We start from the raw sequence: 20,863 nt of genomic DNA, 5'->3' as shown, positions 1-20,863 counted from the left end.
GAGTAGTTACATAGTGTTGTGGGGAGAAAAGGCAGGGTAAGAGGAGCAGAGTGCTGGGGAGGGGCTGGGAAATACAGCAGTAGGATTGCTTTTTTTTCTTTTTCTTTTTCTTTCTTTTTTTTTTTAAGAGATGGGATCTTGCCATGTTGCCCAGGCTGGAATTTAAACTCCTAAGCTCAAGCTGTTCTTCCATCTCAGCCTCTCAAGTAGCTGGGATTGGATTACAATTTTTAATAGGGTGGTCAGTATAGGCTTCATTGAGAAGGTAAAGGGAATGGCCACTACAAAAGTCCTAAGGCAGGAGCATTCCTGGCATATTAAAATAGCAAAGAAAACTTGTGACTTGAGGGAGGAGTAAGTGATGAGGGAAATTAGGTCAAAATGTAAAGGAGCAGAATCCAAGGCATGCAGATTGTATATGTCTATTCAAGGAGCCAACATTCTAGCTCTCTGTAGAGAATGGCCTCTACGGAATGATGGTAGATGCAGGGGATATTAAGCAGGTGTTGCAGTAATCCATATATGTGAAATGATGATAGCCTTATGGGCCAGGGAGTTAACAATGAAGATGGTAAAAAGTAAGTAGATTCTGTATCTATCCATTTGCTTAACAGTTGGAAGTAGGGTATGAGAGAAAAAGGAGATCGAGGATGACTCCAAGATTTTTATTCCAAGCAACTGAAAGGATAGAATTCCCAAAAACTGAGATGGAGAAGGCTGCAGATTGATTACATTTTAAGGAAAGCATGAGAGGTTTTTCTTAGACTTTAAACTGATATTGTTAGGATGTTTTACATTAGTTTAGGCTTCAGGAGAAAGAGCTGCATTGGAAATAATAATTTAGCTTATCAGCATATAGATGATGTTACCAAGAGGGTGAGTATAGATGGAGAAAAGAAGACAATCAGGACCTAGGGCTGTGGCTCAACCTGTAATCCCAGCACTTTGGGGGACCAAGGCAAAAGAATTACTTAAGGCCAAGGTGTTCGAGGCTACAGTGAGCTATAATCGTGCCACTGCACTACAGCCTGAGTACAGAGCAAGATGCTGTCTCAAATAACAGCAGCAAAAGACAGAGACTGATTAGAATATTCACAACATTACAGTGTTGATGAGGAGGGACCAGAAAAGAAGACTAAAAAGGGAAGAGTGAGTGAGATAACAGGGGTGGGTCTCTTTAGAAGTCCAGTGAAGAGAGTGACTGCTGAAAAATCAAGATGATAACTGAGAGCTAGTTATGGAAAACAGTCTTTGGTGACCTTAATAAGAGCAGATTGATTTAGTGGAATTTTGAGGGTGATAACTAATTTGAGTGCATTTAGGAATGAATGGAAGGAGAGGAATTGGGACATCTTGTATAGATTACTTGTATATAGTTTGTCTGCAAAAGGGAGTAGAAGATTGAGACTTTTTTAAATGAGAGCAAAACCCAGTATTTTGTGATGTGTATAATAGGAATGATATAGCAGGAAAAGGAACTCTCTGATGTTGTTTTCCATTTTATTTTGATCTTTTCAAATATATTGAATCTTTTGTTTGCTACTTCTAAGTAGGATTTTGTTTCTGTGATGAGTTTTTTGTTTCAGTTTCTTTACATTTCATCTCCTGTTGTCATGCTGCTGCTTTGATTTTTTTTATTTTATTTATTTTTTTGATGGAGTCTCGCTCTATCACTAGGCTGGAGTGCAGTGGCGCAATCTCAGCTCACTGTAACTTCCGCCTCCTGGGTTCAAGTGATTCTCCTGCCTCAGCCTCCCAAGCAGCTGGGACTACAGGCTCACGCCACCATGCCCAGCTAATTTTTGTATTTTTAATAGAGATGGGGTTTCACCATGTTGGCCAGGATGGTCTCGATCTCCTGACCTTGTGATACACCCATTTCGGCCTCCCAAAGTTCTGGGATTACAGGCGTGAGCCACCACGCCTGGCCTCTTTGATTTTTTTAATTTCAAGAATCACATGTAAGAAAATAGAGATCTGGTTTTCTTGTTTCTGGAATTGGTTCTTTGAGAGCCTAGTCAACTGCATTTCGCTGCTTAAGTTTTGTTCAATTTTTGGTTACTGGTGAAGCATTTGAGGTGTTTGGTTTTTTAAAAATGTTACTGTAGTATTTGAAGATGTTGCTTAGGTGACCCCTTGTGTTGCTGATATTACTAAAGTAGGAAGAGCAGTTCTGGAAAGGGCTGTTTTCTTCTTCCTAGTCCTGTTTACGTATACAAATGAGAGTTTTTACTATGTTGGACACTTAATGAGATGTAATTGCTGAATGGAATGTTTGTTTTACTGTGATGTGCTTTTGCAGATAAGAAATTTGCTTAAGTGGCTAGAGAAAAGGCTGGGCATTTGCATTTAAGTAGAAGTTCAGATACGAATTAATGTAGTAATGAATCAAAAATTGGATTTTTGATCGGGTGCAGTGGCTCACACCTATAATCCCTGCACTTTGGGAGGCCGAGGTGGGCAGATCACGAGGTCAGGAGATCGAGACCATCCTGGCTAACATGATGAAACCCTGTCTCTACTAAAAATACAAAAAATTAGCCAGGCATGGTGGCGGGTGCTTGTAGTCCCAGCTACTCGGGAGGCTGAGGCAGGAGAATGGTGTGAACCTGGGAGGCAGAGTTTGCAGTGAGCTGAGATCACGCCACTACACTCCAGCCTGGGTGACAGAGCAAGACTCCCTCAAAAATATATATATATATATATATAAGTGTAGTCTCTTTCACCACTGCATTTATCTCCAAACAGAAAACATCTTTGCTTCAGTTTTCATTTTTCTAATCAAATGATGATATAGCTAATAGTTGGCAGGCTACAAAGCATCTTTGTGTTTCTGAGAAAGAAAAGAACTCAGCCACTGTACGCCTGCCTCAACTTTGAGGTTATAGTCTCTTCATTTCCACTTTGCACATTGTTCTGTTTTGGTGGTGGTAGAAGTGGAGTGATCATTTAAGGAATAAGGATCCACACCACTTGACTTGCACTTGGCTTGCTGAGTTAAGTCTTGAGCCAGAAACAAACACTCCAGTTCCCCCTTGATAACATTCCAGACACCTAGTTGTGTTTGGTCTAATCTGCACTTAACAGGGTTGCATATAATCTGCATCACCAGAGAATGATGGTGGGGGATTTAGAAGTCAGATTTCGTGAGCTCTGAGAGTTTGCTGGATGGAGTGACCTGAAATTGAAAGGATTTAATTAAGTAAGATATTTAAGATATTCAGAGACTCAGAAGAATACGTTGAAGTATGCATTCAAAAGAAAGACTTCCAGAAATAATGAGGAACTGAGATGAAGACCATTGTTTTCAGGCATTGAAAGCCCTGCCTGTGCTCCCTTCCTCTGCCCACACATATACATTTTTCTGATTAAAAATGATACATATTTGTCCAATTTGAAAGCGAGTATGACAAATATGACAAATATTAATAGATTTGTGATTTATGCCAGAGAAAATAAAAATGTGTAGATAAAACTAACCTGAAAAACAAGGGCTGTGAATAAAAGTACCCTAATATCCTCTGAACTTCTGAAAACTTGTCCATCTTCCTATACTTCAGAAACTCTCAATGGGATGTGCACAGTGGAGTCACCTGTAGGAATCCTTGCTATACCCTACTCTAGAGAGTGAATCAGAATCTCCTCAGTAGTTTGATTCCCAAAAATATTTCCTTAAGTTTTTGAGGTGTTCATTCTTTGGTTAAGATTCATTTTCCCTCTAATGCTACGTTGAAGTTAAACTGTGAAAATTCATATTTAATTTTGGTTTTTTTAACTATCGTTAAAACGTTTTGTACATTACTTCTGAATGTTATCCTAACACTTAAGAAAGCATCCGGCCAGGAGCGGTGGCTCACGCCTGTAATACCAGCACTTTGGGAGGCCAAGGCGGGTGAATCACAAGGTCAGCAGATCGAGACCATCCTGACTAACACGGTGAAACCACATCTCTACTAAAAAAAATACAAAAAAATTAGCAGGGCATGGTGGTGAGCACCTGTAGTCCCAGCTACTCAGTAGGCTGAGGCAGGAGAATGGTGTGAACCCGGGAGGTGTTCCACAGTGAGCCGAGATCGCACCACTGCACTCCAGCCTGGGTGGCAGCCAGACTCCCTCGCAAAAAAAGAAAAAAAAAAAAAGCCATCGACTGGGCGCTGTGGCTCATGCATGTAGTCCCAGCATTTGGGGAGGCTGAGGCAGGCGAATCATGAGACCAGCCTGGCCAACATGGTGAAACCCCATCTCTACTAAAAATACAAAAAAAATATTAGCCAGGCATGGTGGTGCATGCCTGTAATCCCAGGTATTTGGAAGGCCGAGGCAGGAGAATTCCTTGAACCCGGGAGGCAGAGGTTGCAGTGAGCCGAGATTGCGCCACTCTTCTCCAATCTGGGTAATAGAGCAAGATTCAGTCTAAAAAGAAAAAAATAAAAAACTGCTGGGCGCAGTAGCTCACGCCTGTAATCCCAGCACTTTGGGAGGCCAAGGTGGGTGGATCACGAGGTCAGGAGGAGATCAAGACCATCCTGACTAACATGGTGAAACCCTCTCTCTACTAAAAATACAAAAATTAGCCGGGGGTGGTGTCGGGCGCCTGTAGTCCCAGCTACTCGGGAGGCTGAGGAGGAGAAGGGCCTGAACCCGGGAGGCGGAGCTTGCAGTGAGCTGAGATCGCGCCAGTGCACTCCAGCCTGGGCGACAGAGCGAGACTCCATCTCTAAAAAATAAAAAGCATCAGTAGGTAGGAAAAAAGTGGAAAAATAAGGGACAAATGATGGACGGTTCATGGAGTTATATAGCATCATTATACAATCAATAATTAGAACTCTTATGTTCTTACAAATGTAGATAGACACAAAAAACTGACTTGGACCTGCCTCCAGAGACCAAATGAAATTACTATATCACACCTAAACTGAATCAGGTATTGCTTACCCCTAGTATGTCCCTTGTGTTGGCATTGAAAAGTGATATTTTCTAATCTCTCCCGACCTATCAAGTCTTCTGTTATTTTCCAAAGAGAACATTTTCTTCCAATAAGCCATTTTTTTCTGTTCACTTATGTCTCCAATCAAGTTGCTACTTCTGGCAAAATTTATTTAGTGAGTCATATTGGTGGACATTTAGGTTGGATGTGGCTTTATAATTTTTCTTTTGATCCGAACTGTGTATTTACATTGCTTATTACTATTATTCTGAAATCAATTTTAATAGTGTTAACTTAAATATGTTTTCTTATAGCAGAAAAAGAAAACTAAGAACTTCAATCCACCAACACGTAGAAATTGGGAAAGTAATTACTTTGGGATGCCCCTCCAGGATCTGGTTACAGCTGAGAAGCCTATACCACTATTTGTTGAGAAATGTGTGGAATTTATTGAAGATACAGGTAGGATAGAAGAATCATTGCAAGATATTTGATTTTAAATTTCACTTTTGATACACCAATAGTTTGTCAAACATTTGTGATTTGTTAAAAATAAATTTTGAAAGCGGTATATAGTTTTCATTATTAGGATTGTTTTATATTAACTCCATCTGATCAGGTAACCATCTGATATTTGAAAGAAGTTTTTGTTGTTGACCAATAATGCTTTTATTGGACTTCTCTTGAAGTAATAAATGGCTAAATTGAATACTAAAATGTTAAGCTTACCTTATTCTGGGATTTAGAATAACTTTATTAAGTTACACTAAATGAAGAGATACAGTTATGGTTTGAATAATTTGGAAGTGTTCCACATTTTTAAGTCCAATGCTGTTTACTTGCATTACCCATTTTACACATGGATTTTTCTTTTAAAACTTACAGCAATAGTTGTAAATGTGTAAAAGGCAGCTTGTTCTATTTGTGATGCTACTATTTATTCAACAGTTCTAGCTTGACATTTATATGATTTGTGTTGTATTTTTAAGGAATGCGTAGATATCCTCGTTATTTTAAAAGCAAACCTGCTGTTATGTTTACTTTGCCTCATGTAATCTCAAAACTAAAAAAAAAAGGCAAGTTAAAGGTGGAAAATAGGGACAGAAGATTGTTTTTGAGTGCATTTAAAATGAACATGAGTTAACCATGAAACCTTAGTGACTGAATGTACTACACATTTTAATGGCTTGAAAACATGAGCTAAGTCAGTTTTGGCTTTATTTGTTACTAATGATCCCTTGATAGATAAGCATTGTTTAAGAAACAAAGTAGGATACTCTTGTCGTCGCTAAAAAATCATGCTCATATTTATTCACATGTACACCTTGCCCTTTGGTTTATCAACTAAGTTGTATATATATTGAGTTATCTATTTGGTAAGGAATGTTGACTTTCAGTCTTAATGAGAGGATAGAATGTGCAGTGGCTCACGCCTGTAATCCCAGCACTTTGGGAGGCCAAGGTGGGCAGATCACAAGCTCAGGAGATCGAGACCATCCTGGCCAACATGGTGAAACCACATCTCTACTAAAATTACAAAAATTAGCTGGGCATGTTGGTGCGTGCTTGTAGTCCCAGCTACTTGGGAGGCTGAGGCAGGAGAATTGCTTGAACCCGGGAGGTGAAGGTTACAGTGAGCCGAGATTGCGCCACTGCACTCCAGCCTGGTGACAGAATGAGACTCCATCTCAAAAAAAAAAGAAAAAAGAAATTACATTATTCACTAGTTTTGTAGTTGAAATGGCATGTGTCTTCTGCCTTCAGTTAATAAGTGTTAATTTATAGAGGCTACTTTTGGATATGCTCTTTATCATTTATTTTTCCCTTCAAGAAATACTTGAGAAGTGTTATTAGATAAATTTTTTGTCTATTTTTCTGTCCATCTTTAATGTAGCAGCAATGCAAAGGTTCTTAAAATACTAACTTCCTGCTTTGGATTTAAAGAATTCTCATTTTCTCTGGTATTATAATTAAGTGTAGGGGTACAACTGAACAAATAGAAAATACTTTCCTTTAGTGATCGAAAAGCAATCATAAAATTATAGATTAGTGTTTTGTATATTTATTATTTAAAATTTCTGTTTATTGAATATTTCATAGTAGTTGAGTGATTCGGTTTGAGGAAAAGGAATGAATTCCAAATATAGGATAAAATGCAGGTCTAGTCCAATTCTTAACACAACTTGAATTAGTTTAGGTCAACTCTCAGGTAATTTATATATTTAAGTACTTTGGTAGAAAGATTACATAGACCATAGAATAGAATAAAAGATTAAACTAGTTCTTTTGTTGTCATTGTAATATATTGCTTGATTTTATTACTAATTTTAAAACTACTAAGTGGTTTTAGCAGAAATTCCTAATTGCCTACGAGGTTGTTGGTGTCTTTTGAGGAATTCGTTCATTTCATCTAAATTTCATCAATTTATAGCTCTCAAAATGGACTGTAGCATAACCATCTTATATTTAACGTTCAACTTGTAAATATATTGCAGATACCCATTACTTAAAAATTGTGATATTTTGCTATTTATAGATCCTTAGATGTAGTGATATAAATGATAAGTAATTGTGTTGTTACAATCAGTCCTCTTGTTTAAAAGACTGACCTTTCTTGAACAACCCTGGAGAAAATATTGACAGTTTAAAAAATCAGCTTTATTGATATAATTTACATACAATAAAATTCACTAATTTGAATTGTACAGTATGAATTTTTATAATCTATAGTCATATAATTGCCACCACAATCAAGATATAAGTTATTTTCATCACCCCCAAAAGCATCTGGTCTTTTATTATTAAGTATAATGTTAGCTGTTGGATTTTTGTAGATGAACTTTATCTGGTTGAGAAAGTACTATAACCTTCCCAGTTTGCTGAGTTTTTATACAAAATAGGTGTTGATTTTGTTAGGTGGTTTTCTGCATCTGTTGAGGTTATCTTAATGATTGTTTTTTGCTGTGGATGGTGAATTATATTGATTTTCACATGTTAAACTAACCTTACATCCCTGGGATAAATACCACTTGGTCATGTTTTATCCTTTTTATGTATTGCTGAATTCATTTTCTAAAATGAAGGATTTTAGTCTGTAGTTTTCTTTTCTTGCAATGTCTTTGTCTGGTTGATATCAGACTAAAAAGCTGGCATCATAGATTAAGTTTATTTTCTGGAAGAGTTTGTGTAGAATTGGTAATATTTCTTTCTTTAATTTTAGTAGAATTCACCAGTGAAATGATTTTGACCTGGAATTTGTTCGTGAGGAGGTTTTTAATTTAAATTTCTTTAGTAGATATAGGGCTATTCAGATTTTTTATTTCTTCTTGAGTAAGCATTGGTTGGTTGTGTGTTTTGAGGAATGTGTTCATCTAACTTGACAAGGTTTTTAATAAAATTCCTTTTTCTTTTAGTGCCTTGTAGCATCTGTAGTGATGTCTTTCTACCCTGATGTTACTAAATTGTGTCTTTTGGTATGGTTGAGGTTTATCAATTTTATTGATCACTTCAAAGAACCAGCTTTTGCTTTTATTGATTTCCTTTTTTTCCCCATTTTTTAATTTATTGAATTCTACTTCTTGTTTCTTTCTTCTTTGGTTTCTCTGAAGTTTCTTAAAATAGAAATCTAGATTACTGTGTTAGACCAGTTTTCTTTTCCACTGTAAATATTTAATGGTCCAGATTTTCCTCTAAGCATTGTTTTAGCTGTATTCCATATAGATATGTTGTGTTCCATTTTTGTTTAATTCAAAATACTTTTAATTTCCCTTTTTCAAAAAAACAATTTAACTCATCGGTTATTAGATTTCTAAATATTTGGTGGTTTTCCACATCTTTTTTTGTTCATTTCTAGTTTAATTATTTTGCATTTGAAAAACAAAAGAGTTTGATTCCAGGTTAAGTTTATTGAGACTTGTTTTATGGCCCAGAATATGGTCTCTTTTGAATAGTTTAATGAGACCTTGAACTGAATGTTTATTATAGTGTGAAGAGTTCTATAAATGTCAGATCAAATTCTTTGAGCCTGTTGGGCAAGTCTTGTATATCCTATTTTTCTTGTTTACTTTTGTAAAATTAGGGAATACTGTTGAAATCTGCAATCATGATTGTAGATTGTGTTTCTTCTTTCACTTCTATTAGATTTTACATCATGTATTTTGAAGATCTGTTAATTTCATACACATTTGGAATTATGTCTTTTTTTTTTTTTTTTTTTTTTGAGACAGGGTTCTCTCTTCTAACACCCAGGCTGAAGTGCAGAGGTGTAATCTCAGCTAGCTGCGACCTCCACCTCCCCGACTCAGGCAATCCTCCCACCTCAGCCTCCCAAATAGCTGGGACTGCCACCACACCCAGTTAACTTTTTTGGTTTTAGTAGAGACAGGGTTTTGCCGTTTTCCCCAGCGTGGTCTCAAACTCCTGAGCTCAAGCAGTCTTCCCATCTGAGTCCCCCACGGTGCTGGGATTATAGGTGTGAGCCACCGTGCCTGGCCAGGATTGTCTTACGAACTGATGTATTATCATTATAAAGCATTTCTTTTTATGTTTTGCCATATTTTTTTGTTCTGAAGTCTACTTTGCCTAGTATTAATAGAGCCAATGTTTTTTCCTTTGAGTAGTGTTTGTGATATATCTTTTTCTTTACTTATGCTTTTATAGATCTTCATTTCTTATGTGGTATACATCTTTATAGTTTACCTTCAAGTGATATACCACTTTAATGTGTTTTATAAGAACCTTAGAACAATATACTTCCTTCATGCCTTGTTCTGTTGTTATATATTTTAAATCTATAATGTTTTAAAATCACAATACATGTTTATAATTTTTACTTTAAACAGATTGTTGTCCTTGTTTTTGAAAGATACTTTCTTAGATTAGAATTCTTTTATGTAATAGCTTAATTGAAATATAATTCACGTTATACAATACACCCATTTAAAGTGTAGTTTATTCACAGAGTTGTACCAGCATCAGCACAATCAATTTTAGAATATTTTCATCATCCCAAGAAGAAATAGTATACTGATTAAGCAATCACTTTCTATTCTCCACTCTCACCCCCCATCAATTTCTGCCTTTACAGACTTGCCTATTCCTGGATATTTCATATAAATTGAATCATATATAATGTGGTCTTTTGTGATTGGCTTCTTTCATTTAACATAGTTTTCGAGTTATTCATATTGTATCATCTATCAGTACTTAATTTCTTTTTATTGCTGAATAATTATCCATTATTGGCCACTTGGTTTGTTTCACTTTTTAACTCTTGTGAAGAGTGCTGCTGTGAACATTACTGTCAGAGTTTGTGTGTAGACATATGTTTTCACCTCTTGGGTATATACTTAGAGTGGAATTGTTGGGTCTATGTTTAACCTCTTAAGGAACTACCAGACTGTTTCAAAGAGGTGACACCACTTGACATTCCCATCAGCAGTGTGAGTTCCAATTTCTCCACATTTTGCCGATGTTTATTTTTCTTTTTGATTATAGTCAAGTAAGTGGTAATGTGAAATGTATCTCATATAATTTTGATTTGCATTTCCCTGATGACTAATGATGCAGAACATCTTTTTAAGTGCTTTATTGGCTTTTTGTATATATCTCTGAAGAAATATCTATTCAGATCCTTTGCCCACTTTTTAGTTGGATTGTTTGTCTTACTGTTGAATTTAAGGGCTCTTTGTATATTTTGGATACAAATTGTTTACAAATATGATTTGCTAAAATATCCCCCATTCTGTGGGTAGTTTTGTACAATTTCTTGATGATATGCTCTGAAGCATAAAGTTTTCAATTTTGATGAAGTATGTTTTGTCTGTTTCTAAAATTTTGTTACTGTATGCACGATGTCGTGTCTGAGAAGGTTTTTGCCTAATCCAGGGTCACAAAGATTTATCTGTCTTCCAAGAATTTTAATGGTTTTAGCACATACATTTAGGTCTGTGATCCATTTTGACTTAATTTTTGTGTGTGGTTTAAGGAAAGGTTCCAGCTTGATTCTTTTGCATGTGGATATCCATTTTATAAGCATTATTTATTAAAAAGACTATTTTACTGAATTACCTTGGCACAGTTATTCAAAATCAGTTGACCGTAAATGTGAAGGTTTATTTCTGGACTCACTTATATTCTGTTGATCTGTATGTCTATCAGTACTTAATTTCTTTTTATTGCTGAATAGTTATCCATTGATGGCCACTTGGTTTGTTTCACTTTTTAACTCTTGTGAAGAGTGCTGCTGTGAACATTACTGTCAGAGTTTGTGTGTAGACATGTGTTTTCACCTCTTGGGTATATACTTAGAGTGGAATTGTTGGATTATTTAGTTTTAGATTATTTTTTATTTTAGATTATTATTTAGTCTTCTAAATGCTGTTATCTGTTTTCATTATTGTTTTGTAGTAAGTTTTGAAATCAAGAAATGTGACTGTTTCAAACTTTGTTCTTCTGGGTATAGAGTTTTAGGCTGATGTTTTTTTTTTTTCCTTTTCATTCATCTCTTTAAAGACTACTTATTATGATATCTCATACCTAATGATATTTCTGCTGTCATTCTTATCTGTGTTCTTCTGACTGTGATGTATTCTCTTTTTTCCCTCAACTCCCAACTACTTCAAGATTATTCTCTCTAGTTTTCAGCAATTTTATTAAAAATAATAAAATTATCACATAATTTTAATCTTAGTATGTGTGTTTTAAAAAAACTACATCTGCTTGAGGTTTCTGGAGCATCTTAGCTCTCTTAGTTTATAATTTTTGAATTTGGAAAATTTGGAGCCATTATTTCCTGAAGTATTTTTTTCTCTTCTTCCATTTCCCACTCCTTATTCGTGTATTAGACCTCTAGGAATTGTTTAAAACTTTTTTTTTCTGTATGGCCAAATGTAGAAATGCCATTTAAGTCTTTCTTTTTATGTATTCATTTCTATACCTATTATGTTGATGTTTTCCTGTGTATATGTGTCTTTGGGCATATACGATTTATAATAGCTATTTTAAGATTTTTGGTTTACTAATTCTGTCGTATATCATTTCTGGGTCTCTTTCTGTTGTTTTTGTTGTTTTGTGGGTTATATTTTTCTGCTTCTTGTTTTGATAGTTTTGATGTCAGAATTCTGAATTTTATGTTATTTAGTCTTCTGAATTTTTATTGGATGATGTTACTAGTGTTTCTTTAAAGAGTGTTAGATTTGCTCGGTGCTTCTGCTTGGCTGGTGGAGAAAAAGAAAAAATGTTTGATTTGTTTTTTCATATGTTAAGTATCTTGTGAATCAGTTTGGTCCTTTCTAAGATGGATTGTAAGTTTGTATGGCAGATCTAAAGCAGCCTTTATTCTGATACTTGTTTATACCTACAATAAAATGAGATTTGACCCTATGCCCCATATATTAAAAGGTTTTCTGAGAATAAAACTTGAACTATTCTCAGCTCTTGGCCTCAGGAAGTTTTATCTCATACATGTGCAGTATTCAACCAGAGAACCCAGAGACTCTTCTGCATATCTGATACTCTTTCTCTGTGTATTTCTTCATCTTTTTGGTATTCTACCCCACAAATTCTAGCCTTCTCAGTCTTTCCGAACTCCCATATCTCCTCAGCTTTGGTAGACCATTGTGATTCCACCTCCCATCACTACCTACCATCTCAAAACTCTCCAGACATTACGTTGGGGCATTCAGACAGCTTGCCTCATTTGCTGCTTTTTCCCTCATGGATCATGGTTCTGAACTGTGATTAGTGTTCATGTTCAGTGATCAATGTTCAGTGTCTGAAAACTGGTGTTTCATATAATTTTTCGAGTCTTTAGTTTTTTACTGTGGAAGGGCAATTTCCATAGCAATCAGGGCATCATGGTGGAAGCATATGTCCTTATTTTTATAATAGTACTATCTTAATAAGTTGTGCTAGGTTCCAGTTGGGAAATGACCCTTGAAATATTGGTAATAAGTTTACAGTAGACAAAAAGGGATAGTGCGGAAGAGAGCAACTGAAGAGAAAGGGAATAATAGGTCTTATTGAAGAGTTAATAAGGATGATAAACCTGATAGATATTGGGTTGAAAGAGGGCTCAGAAGTGCCTCTCAGATTGCTCTATTAGGGTAACTGTAGATGGCATTTCGTTAATGAAAATAGAAGTTATAATAAGAAATGGCAGTTTCATAGTGGATTCATGTTTGGACATGTTAAATCTTCCAAGGTGCCTGTGGTACATATAAAAGCCTGAGACTCAGTTGTATATATGACTATGGATCTCTAGAAAGTGGTTTTGTCTTTAGATGTGATTTTAGTAATTGTCAGTGTCTAGATATTAATGAAAGCTATATGTTGACATAATTCAGGTTAGACATCTAGGGTGGGAAGAAATGTTCACAGTGCAAACAGGCCATACAAGAGTGGAGCCCTAAAACACTAGGGAGAAGAAAAATTGTAATAAGAAAGAAGCATGATTATCAACATTTGAGTGAGAATGATTTTTTTACATTGCTTTTTCTGAGGTGCAATTCATAAATAACATAAAACTAACCATTTTGAAGTGTACAGTTCAGTGGCAGGTAGTATATTCACAATGTTGGATAACCACCACCTCATCTAGTTCCAGAACATTTTCATTTACCCCGAAGAAAACCCTGTACACATTAAGCAGTTACTTCTTATTTTCCCCCTACTCCAGTCCCTGGCAGTAACCAGTCTGCTTTATGTCTCTCTGAATTTACTGATTCTGGATATTTCATATCAGTAGAATCACACAATGTATGACTTTTTTTTCTGCTTCTTAGCATTATTGTTTTGAGGTTCATCTGTGTTGTAACATGTATCATGTGTATATACATACATACTTGCACACACACACATTTTGCTTATTCAGTCGTTGTTTGGTGGACATTTGGATTATTTCCACCTTTTGGCTATTGTAAACAGTCAGCTGTGAACATTGATGTGTACAACGATTCGTTCAAGTACCTGTTTTCAATTATTTGGGGTACCTAGGGGTAGAATACTGGATCATATGGTAATTCTGTGTTTAACTTTTTGAGGGACTGTCAAATTGTTTCCACAGTGGATACACCATTTTACTTCCCACCAGCAATGTGCAAGGGTTCACATTTCTCCATGATTTTGCCAACACTTGTGTGTGTTCTGTGTATGTTTTAATTCTAGCTGTCTTTATCCCTTTTGAAAAGGATTCCATTTAATCACCAAGTAGGTTTCTTTGGCAGTATTGTGATTTTTGCAGTATTAAGTCTTTGAATCCATGAATGCTTGATGTCTTTTTTATTTAAGTCTTTAATTTCTTTCAGTACTGTTTTATAGTTTTCGGTGTTCAAGTCTTGCCCTGGTTAAATTTATTCCTAGGTATTTTATTGGAATCTTACTGTAAATGGAATTTACTTAGTTTAATTTTCAGGATGTTTATGGCGGTATGTAGAACTGATTTTTGTGTGTTGATCTTGTATCCTGAAATTTTGCCGAATTATAAGCTCTATTTTTTGTGTGTATTTGGGGGTTTTATATATGTTTGTCTTCTGTGAATAGGGATACCTTTACTTTCCAATCTCAGTGCTTTCTGTTTCTCTGTCTTGCCTAATTGCTGTGGCTTGAACTTCCAGTGCAATGTCGAATAGCAGTTGTGAAAGGAGCACATCCTTGTCTTGTTCCTTATCTCAGGGGAAGCTTTTATTCTTTCATCATGGAGTATGATATCAGCTGTGGGTTTTAATGTTCTTTGTCATGTTGAGGAAGTTCCTTTCTGTCTTATTTTCTTGTGGCTGCCATAGTGAAGTCCTGCAAGGTGGATAGCTTTAAAGAACAGATATTTATTGTCTCCCAGTTCTGAAAGCTAGAAGTCTGAAAGCGAGGTGTCAGCAGGGCCATGCTCCCTCTGAGACTCTAGGTAAACCTTCCTTGCCTCTTTCTTGCTTCCGGTGGTGGCTGTCAATCCTTAGTGTTCCATGGTTTGCCGCTGTATTACTACAATCTCTGCCTTTGGCATTCTCCATGTGCGTGTGCTTGCAGGGGTGTGTGTGTGTGTGTGTGTGTGTGTGTGTGTGTGTGTGTGTTTTCTTTTCATAAGGACATCAGTTGTATTGGGTTAAGGACCCCACACTACTCCAGTATGACCACATCTTACCTTAACTAACTACATCTGCAATGATCCTATTCCAAATAAGATCACCTTCTAAGGTATTGGGGTTTAAGATTTCAACATACCTTTTTAGGAGGCAAAATTCAACTCATAATACCTTTCATTCCTAGTTTGCTGAGTGAGGACAGTGCTTATTATTATGAAAGGGCATTGGATTTTATTGAATTATTTTTCTGTGTCAGTTGAGATAATCATGTTACTTTTCTTTCATTTATTGATGTATTACATGGGTTGCTTTTTCTTATATTAAACCCCCTTGCATTCCTGGAATAAATGCTTTTGGGGTTATGGTATATAATCCCTTTAATATGCTGTTAGATTCTGTTTGCTAGTATTTTGTTGAAGACTTTTGTATCTATATTCATAAAAGATACTGGTCTGTTTTGTTTTCTTGTGGTATTTTTGTCTAGCTTTAATGTCAGGATGCTACTGACCTCATAGGAGTTAGGAAGTGTTTCTACTTTTAGAATGGTATATTTAATGACAGTGTTCCCTGGTTTTAAAAGTATGCTGTCTTCAGAATCTATTGAGGCATTCCTGTGTTAGAGACTTACGCTTTCTAAATTTTTTTCTGCATTTTTAGTTTTTCAGCCTCCTGCTTTATTGTCAGTATACCTCCTGCTACTGTGTATCTCATTTTTGCTTTTCCAGTTTGCAACTTCTCATCTGCTATGAGTCAGGAAAACATATGGCAGAGTTAAATTGTGCTTTTGGTTAGGTTAAATAGAATCTGTGGAAAAACCTAAGATGTTTCTCTTACAAGTGAAATAATATATTTTAATGGAAAGGCTTTGTGACATCTTATTGGCTATTCGTAGTCCTTTCTGTTCCCATTTTTTTTCAGTTATGATAGAGTAGATGATCAGGTGACCAAATTCCAGATAGGTGAGGTATTACTCTATTTGCCAGAATTTTTATTTGCATGTGGTTACAGTTACTCTGGAACGCCCCACTGTTACAGATGAATTATAAAGAAACAGAGACTATCTTTAAAGCATAGCAGTTATATTTTTGGTAAAAGTGGAATAGAAGGATAAACATTAATAGCATTCTTTGTATATTGGTGTAAAACTTGTGTGTAGTTTCACCACACCAATATGGGATGAAAATGGATGAATGAATCTTTGTGTTATTGCTAATGTAAACACAGCTTCCTTAAGTAAAACCTCTTTGTTTAAACTTCAGCTTTCCCACTTGATGCTTTCAAGAACTCCCCCTCCCCTTTTTTTTTTTTTTTTTTTTTTTTTGTATCACTACAACACTTTTTCACTAAATATCAATCCCTTGTTTCTCCTGCCCTATCTTGTCTGGATATTTTTCAATTTTTATGTTTACTCCCTTGCATACTTCCTCAAAACTTCCACCATTTTGTTCACTTGGCAAAACCTCAACTTTGGTTAAACCCTCTGTTACTCTGTGTTTGAAACAGAACAGGGGATCATGGCTATAGAAAAACAAACCATGCAGTTCACTTGGACTGTATGACCACACTTCCAGGCACAGCAGCTCACACCTGTAATACCAGTACTTTTGGGAAGCCAAGGCGAAAGGATTGCCTGATCCTAGGAATTCGAGGTTGCAGTGAGCCATAATCACAGTACTGCATTCCAGCCTGGGTAACAAAGTGAGACAGAGACTCTGCCTCTGAAATAAATATATATATATATATCCACATATCTTAAGCAGCTTAAATAATCATCTTATATTTCCAATTTACCTAGTAAATGTGTTTGTTGAATCCCTTGCATTCATAAGGGATTTTTTTTTTTTTTTTTTTTTTTTTTTTTGAGACGGAGTCTCTCTCTCTACCCTAGGCTGGAGTGTAGTGGCGTGATCTCGGCTCACTGCAGCCTCTCTGCCTCCCAGGTTCAAATAATTCTTGTGCCTCAGCCTCCTGAATAGCTGAGATTACAGGTGCCCGCTATCACACCTGGCTAATTTTTGGATTTTTTTTTTAGTAGAGAAGGGGTTTCATCATGTTGCCAGGCTGGTCTCGAACTCCTGACCTCAAGTCATCCTTCCACCTTGGCCTCCCAAAGTGCTGGGATTACAGGTATGAGCCACCACGCCCAGCCCAGGATTTATTTATTTTTTTTGAGATGGAGTCTTGCTTTGTCACCCAGTCTGGAGTGCAGTGGTGTAATCTCGGCTCACTGCAACCTCTGCCTCCTGGGTTGAAGCGATTCTCCTGCCTCAGCCTCCTGAGTAAACTGAGACTACAGGCACGCACCGCCATACCCCGCTAATTTTTGTATTTTTAGTAGAGTTGGGATTTCACCATATTGGCCAGGCTGGTCTCGAACTCCTGGCCTTGTGATCCGCCTGCCTCAGCCTCCCAAAGTGCTGGGATTACAGGCATGAGCCTCCATGTCCAACCTGTTTTTCTTTATTTTCTCACATTTTTCAAAATTTTGGGATCCTCAGAAATGTTACAAGAATAATAATATTGAGCATTTGTTTACCCTTACCTAGCTTCACCAAGTAAACTTTTTACCACAGTTCTTCTCCAACTTTTTGGGAGTTTGGTGGGAGGTGCCGAACAATGTGAAATTCAGTTAAAAATGGCATGACACTTCACCTCAAAGTCATTTAGCATAGATTTCCCCACTAACAAGGGCATTCTTTTCACAAAACTGCAAAATAAATACCATGTTTAGGAAATTTAATATTGATACAATTCTATTGTCTAATATAATATCTGTATTCAAATTATCCCAATTGTCTCAACAGTGTCCTCTTAGAGCTTTTTTGTTGTATCAATCCAAGATCCAAGCAACGATTATGTATTACTTGTCATACTTTGGTCTTTAATCTAGAATAGTTTTCTAATCTTGTGTGTATGTTTTCATGTCACTTATATTTTTTGAAAATTCAAAGCCTTTTTTTTTTTTTGCAGAATATTCTTAAATTTATTTGACTAGAAAGTAGTGACACTTTTCAGTTCAGTAAACTGAACTCGTAATAATATATATATCCCCCTCCCCACATGGAATTTTAAGAAACTCGTTTTTGATAAATTGAGAAAATAAAATACTGCCTTTCATCTTATTCCTGTAATGGCAGTGTGCCTGAAATGTCAAGTATCACCGCAAAAAACTCTTGCTCTATTGATGTTACTTCATCCCTATCAGCTTTTTAGCGTGTGAAAAATCTCACTTCACTTAGCTTAAGTGAAGCCCCATTAGTAATGCATCATTAAAAACAGCATGAACACATTTACTTCAGCTATTGTTGTAAAACTCAAAATAGCAGGCCTATTGAACTATACAATATCAGGGACAATATATTTTATGTATTTGTATATTTAATGTCACAATATATTGTATCACACATATATACTGTAAACACAGCACATAGTGGGCTTGCCTTAAGGAACATTAAATCTTGTTTGAAATCAAAATATCACAGTGTCTCATCATAGTATGTCTTCATGTGTTTATCTTTTGTTTCTCCTGAGTACATCTTTAGTTTGAGTAATTTATAGCCATTCCATTTACTGTTGATGTCACTTATGCGTATCTGATTTACTTTGCTATTGGGTCTGAGCCATCACATTTACAAGAATGACTCCCAGATCTTTATCTCTCACATTCCATAGTGTTCTTATATTTCATTCTCATATTTAATTCTCCCAGTTGTCCAGGCCTCAGGTATCTCGCTAATCTGTCTTTTTCACCCATTGTGCCAACATACCATTAATTGCCCATCCTTGTCCATTCCTAGCAATATTTGTCTTAACATCTGTTTTACAGGGAAGACTCAGTATATTATAGCATTTATTTTGTTCCTTCCAATCCAGTTGTCTCATCACTCCCAAATATTTTTTCTACTAAAAAGTATTGAGTGCCTAGAAAGAAAAAAGACCAAACTTTCATTGCTCTGGAATTGAGGCTTTTTTGGTTTAAATTATTTTAGTTGCTAGTCAGCAAACACTAATGCAAAAATTACATTTAACTGGAATGAAGGTATCTTAGAGAAGCTGAAAGCAACTCATCTATTGGGCCAGAACCAGGCAGTGTTCTCTTTTCACTTCTCTGTCTTTTCTTTGTCTAGACTCACCTGGTCTGTTCACAGATCCTAGATTTTTAGGTCTAAGTTGTTTCTTTGTTTGAGGCGGAGTCTCTTTCTGTTGCCCAGGCTGGAGCACAGTGGCGTGATCTCACCTCACTGCAACCTCTGCCTCCTAGGTTCAAGCAGTTCTCCTGCCTCAGCCTCCCGAGTAGCTGGGATTACAGGAGCATGCCACCACACCCAGCTAATTTTTGAAGTAGAGACAGGATTTCACCATGTTGGCCAGGCTGGTCTCAAACTCCTAACCTCAGATGATCCACCCACCTTGGCCTCCCAAAGTGCTGGGATTACATGTGCAAGCCACCACTCCCAGCCAATTTTTGGGTCTAAGTTTTAACCACATGCTAAGCCTAACCAGATATCTTGGAATTCTAATTCCAAATTTCCAGAAGAGAGAATCTGATGAGTACAGTATAGTGAACATAGTGCCTAGTTAATTTTTAATTTTACATTACCAAATAATTATTTAATTTTCGATAACTGATGAATGTAGGATATGTTTTACTGTGTTAAAATGCATATTGCATTGTGCAGTTTTCTTGAAATATGATTTTTACCATTTACTCATGGACCTCCTTCTGTAGTCTTTATACTTATATCAAACATAAGAGTGTACTTTTAATTCAGTGAGAACTAGATTCAGTAAGCTTATCTACTATTAGTTCTTGTCTTGTTTTTTTCTTCCCAGCAAGGGCTTTTAGAATTATTTTGAGGTAAAATTTATATAACATGAGGTTAATCATTTTAAAATATATAATTCAGAGGCATTTAGTATACTCACAATGTTGTACAGCCATCACCTCTGGTTGCAAAATATTTTAATTGCTCCAAAAGGAGACGTGTACCCATTAAACAGTCATTCCTCAATTCACTCCTCTCACAGCCCTTGCAACGAATCTGTTTTCTCTATAAGTTGCTCATTCTGGGAATTTCATGTTCTGAAATCACAAAATGTGAGCTTTTGTGTATGGCTCTTTCATTTAGCATATTATTTAGACTTACCCTCATTATAGCTTGTATCAGTACATTATTTCTTTTTATGATTTATAAATTCCGTTATATAGCTGTACCACATTTATCCGTTTATTCATTGACAAATATTTGGATTGTTTTCATTCTTTTGGCTATTGTGAATAGTGCTGCTGTGAACGTTTGTGTATAAGTATTTGTTTTAGTACTGTTTTGAGTTTTTGAGAGTATATGCCTAGGAGTGGAATTGCTGGATCATACTGTAATTCTATGTTTAACTGAGTAGAGAACCACCACCACATTGTTTTCTACAGTAGCTGCACTATTTTACATTCTTGTCAGCAATGTACAAGTGTTTGGTTTTCTCCACATCCTCACCAACACTTGTTTTCCATTTTTAAATTATAGCCATCCTTAGTAAATATGAAGTAATACCTCATTGTGATTTTGATTTCCATTTCCTGTTGACTAATGATGTGGAGCATCTTTTCATGTGCTTCTTGGCCATTTGTATACCTTCTTTGAAGAACTCTTAAGTCTTTTGCCCTTTTTAAATTGGGTTATCTTTTGTTAAGTTGTTTGTATTTCCTAGTACTGGACTTTTATCAGGTAAGTGATTTGCAAATATTTTCTCCCATTCTGTAGGTTGTCTTTCTTGATAATATCTTTTAATGTATAAAAGTTTTAAATGTTAATGAAATCCAATTTATTTTTAAATAAATTGGATGTATATTGTTGCTCATGCT

At 36.0% G+C, this 20,863-nt stretch overlaps 1 protein-coding gene across 3 annotated transcripts in view; it reads left to right on the top strand.

Annotated features, from left to right (window-relative positions):
- Positions 1-20,863, top strand: part of ARHGAP5 (Rho GTPase activating protein 5) — a 70,699-nt gene that overhangs the window by 29,244 nt on the left and 20,592 nt on the right. For 2 of the 3 annotated variants that reach the window (XM_023227377.2, XM_023227378.2), the window contains exon 3: positions 5,242-5,389. In XM_023227377.2, the coding sequence (XP_023083145.1) occupies positions 5,242-5,389 (148 nt within the window). The remainder of the gene's footprint in view (positions 1-5,241; positions 5,390-20,863) is intronic. The other variant, XM_023227379.2, reaches the window with a different exon arrangement.

Source organism: Piliocolobus tephrosceles, chromosome 6, assembly GCF_002776525.5.
Source record: "Piliocolobus tephrosceles isolate RC106 chromosome 6, ASM277652v3, whole genome shotgun sequence".
Lineage (NCBI taxonomy): Eukaryota > Metazoa > Chordata > Mammalia > Primates > Cercopithecidae > Piliocolobus > Piliocolobus tephrosceles.
The sequence above is the reverse complement of the archived record's forward strand: the minus strand, read 5'-3'. Positions and strand labels throughout refer to the sequence as shown.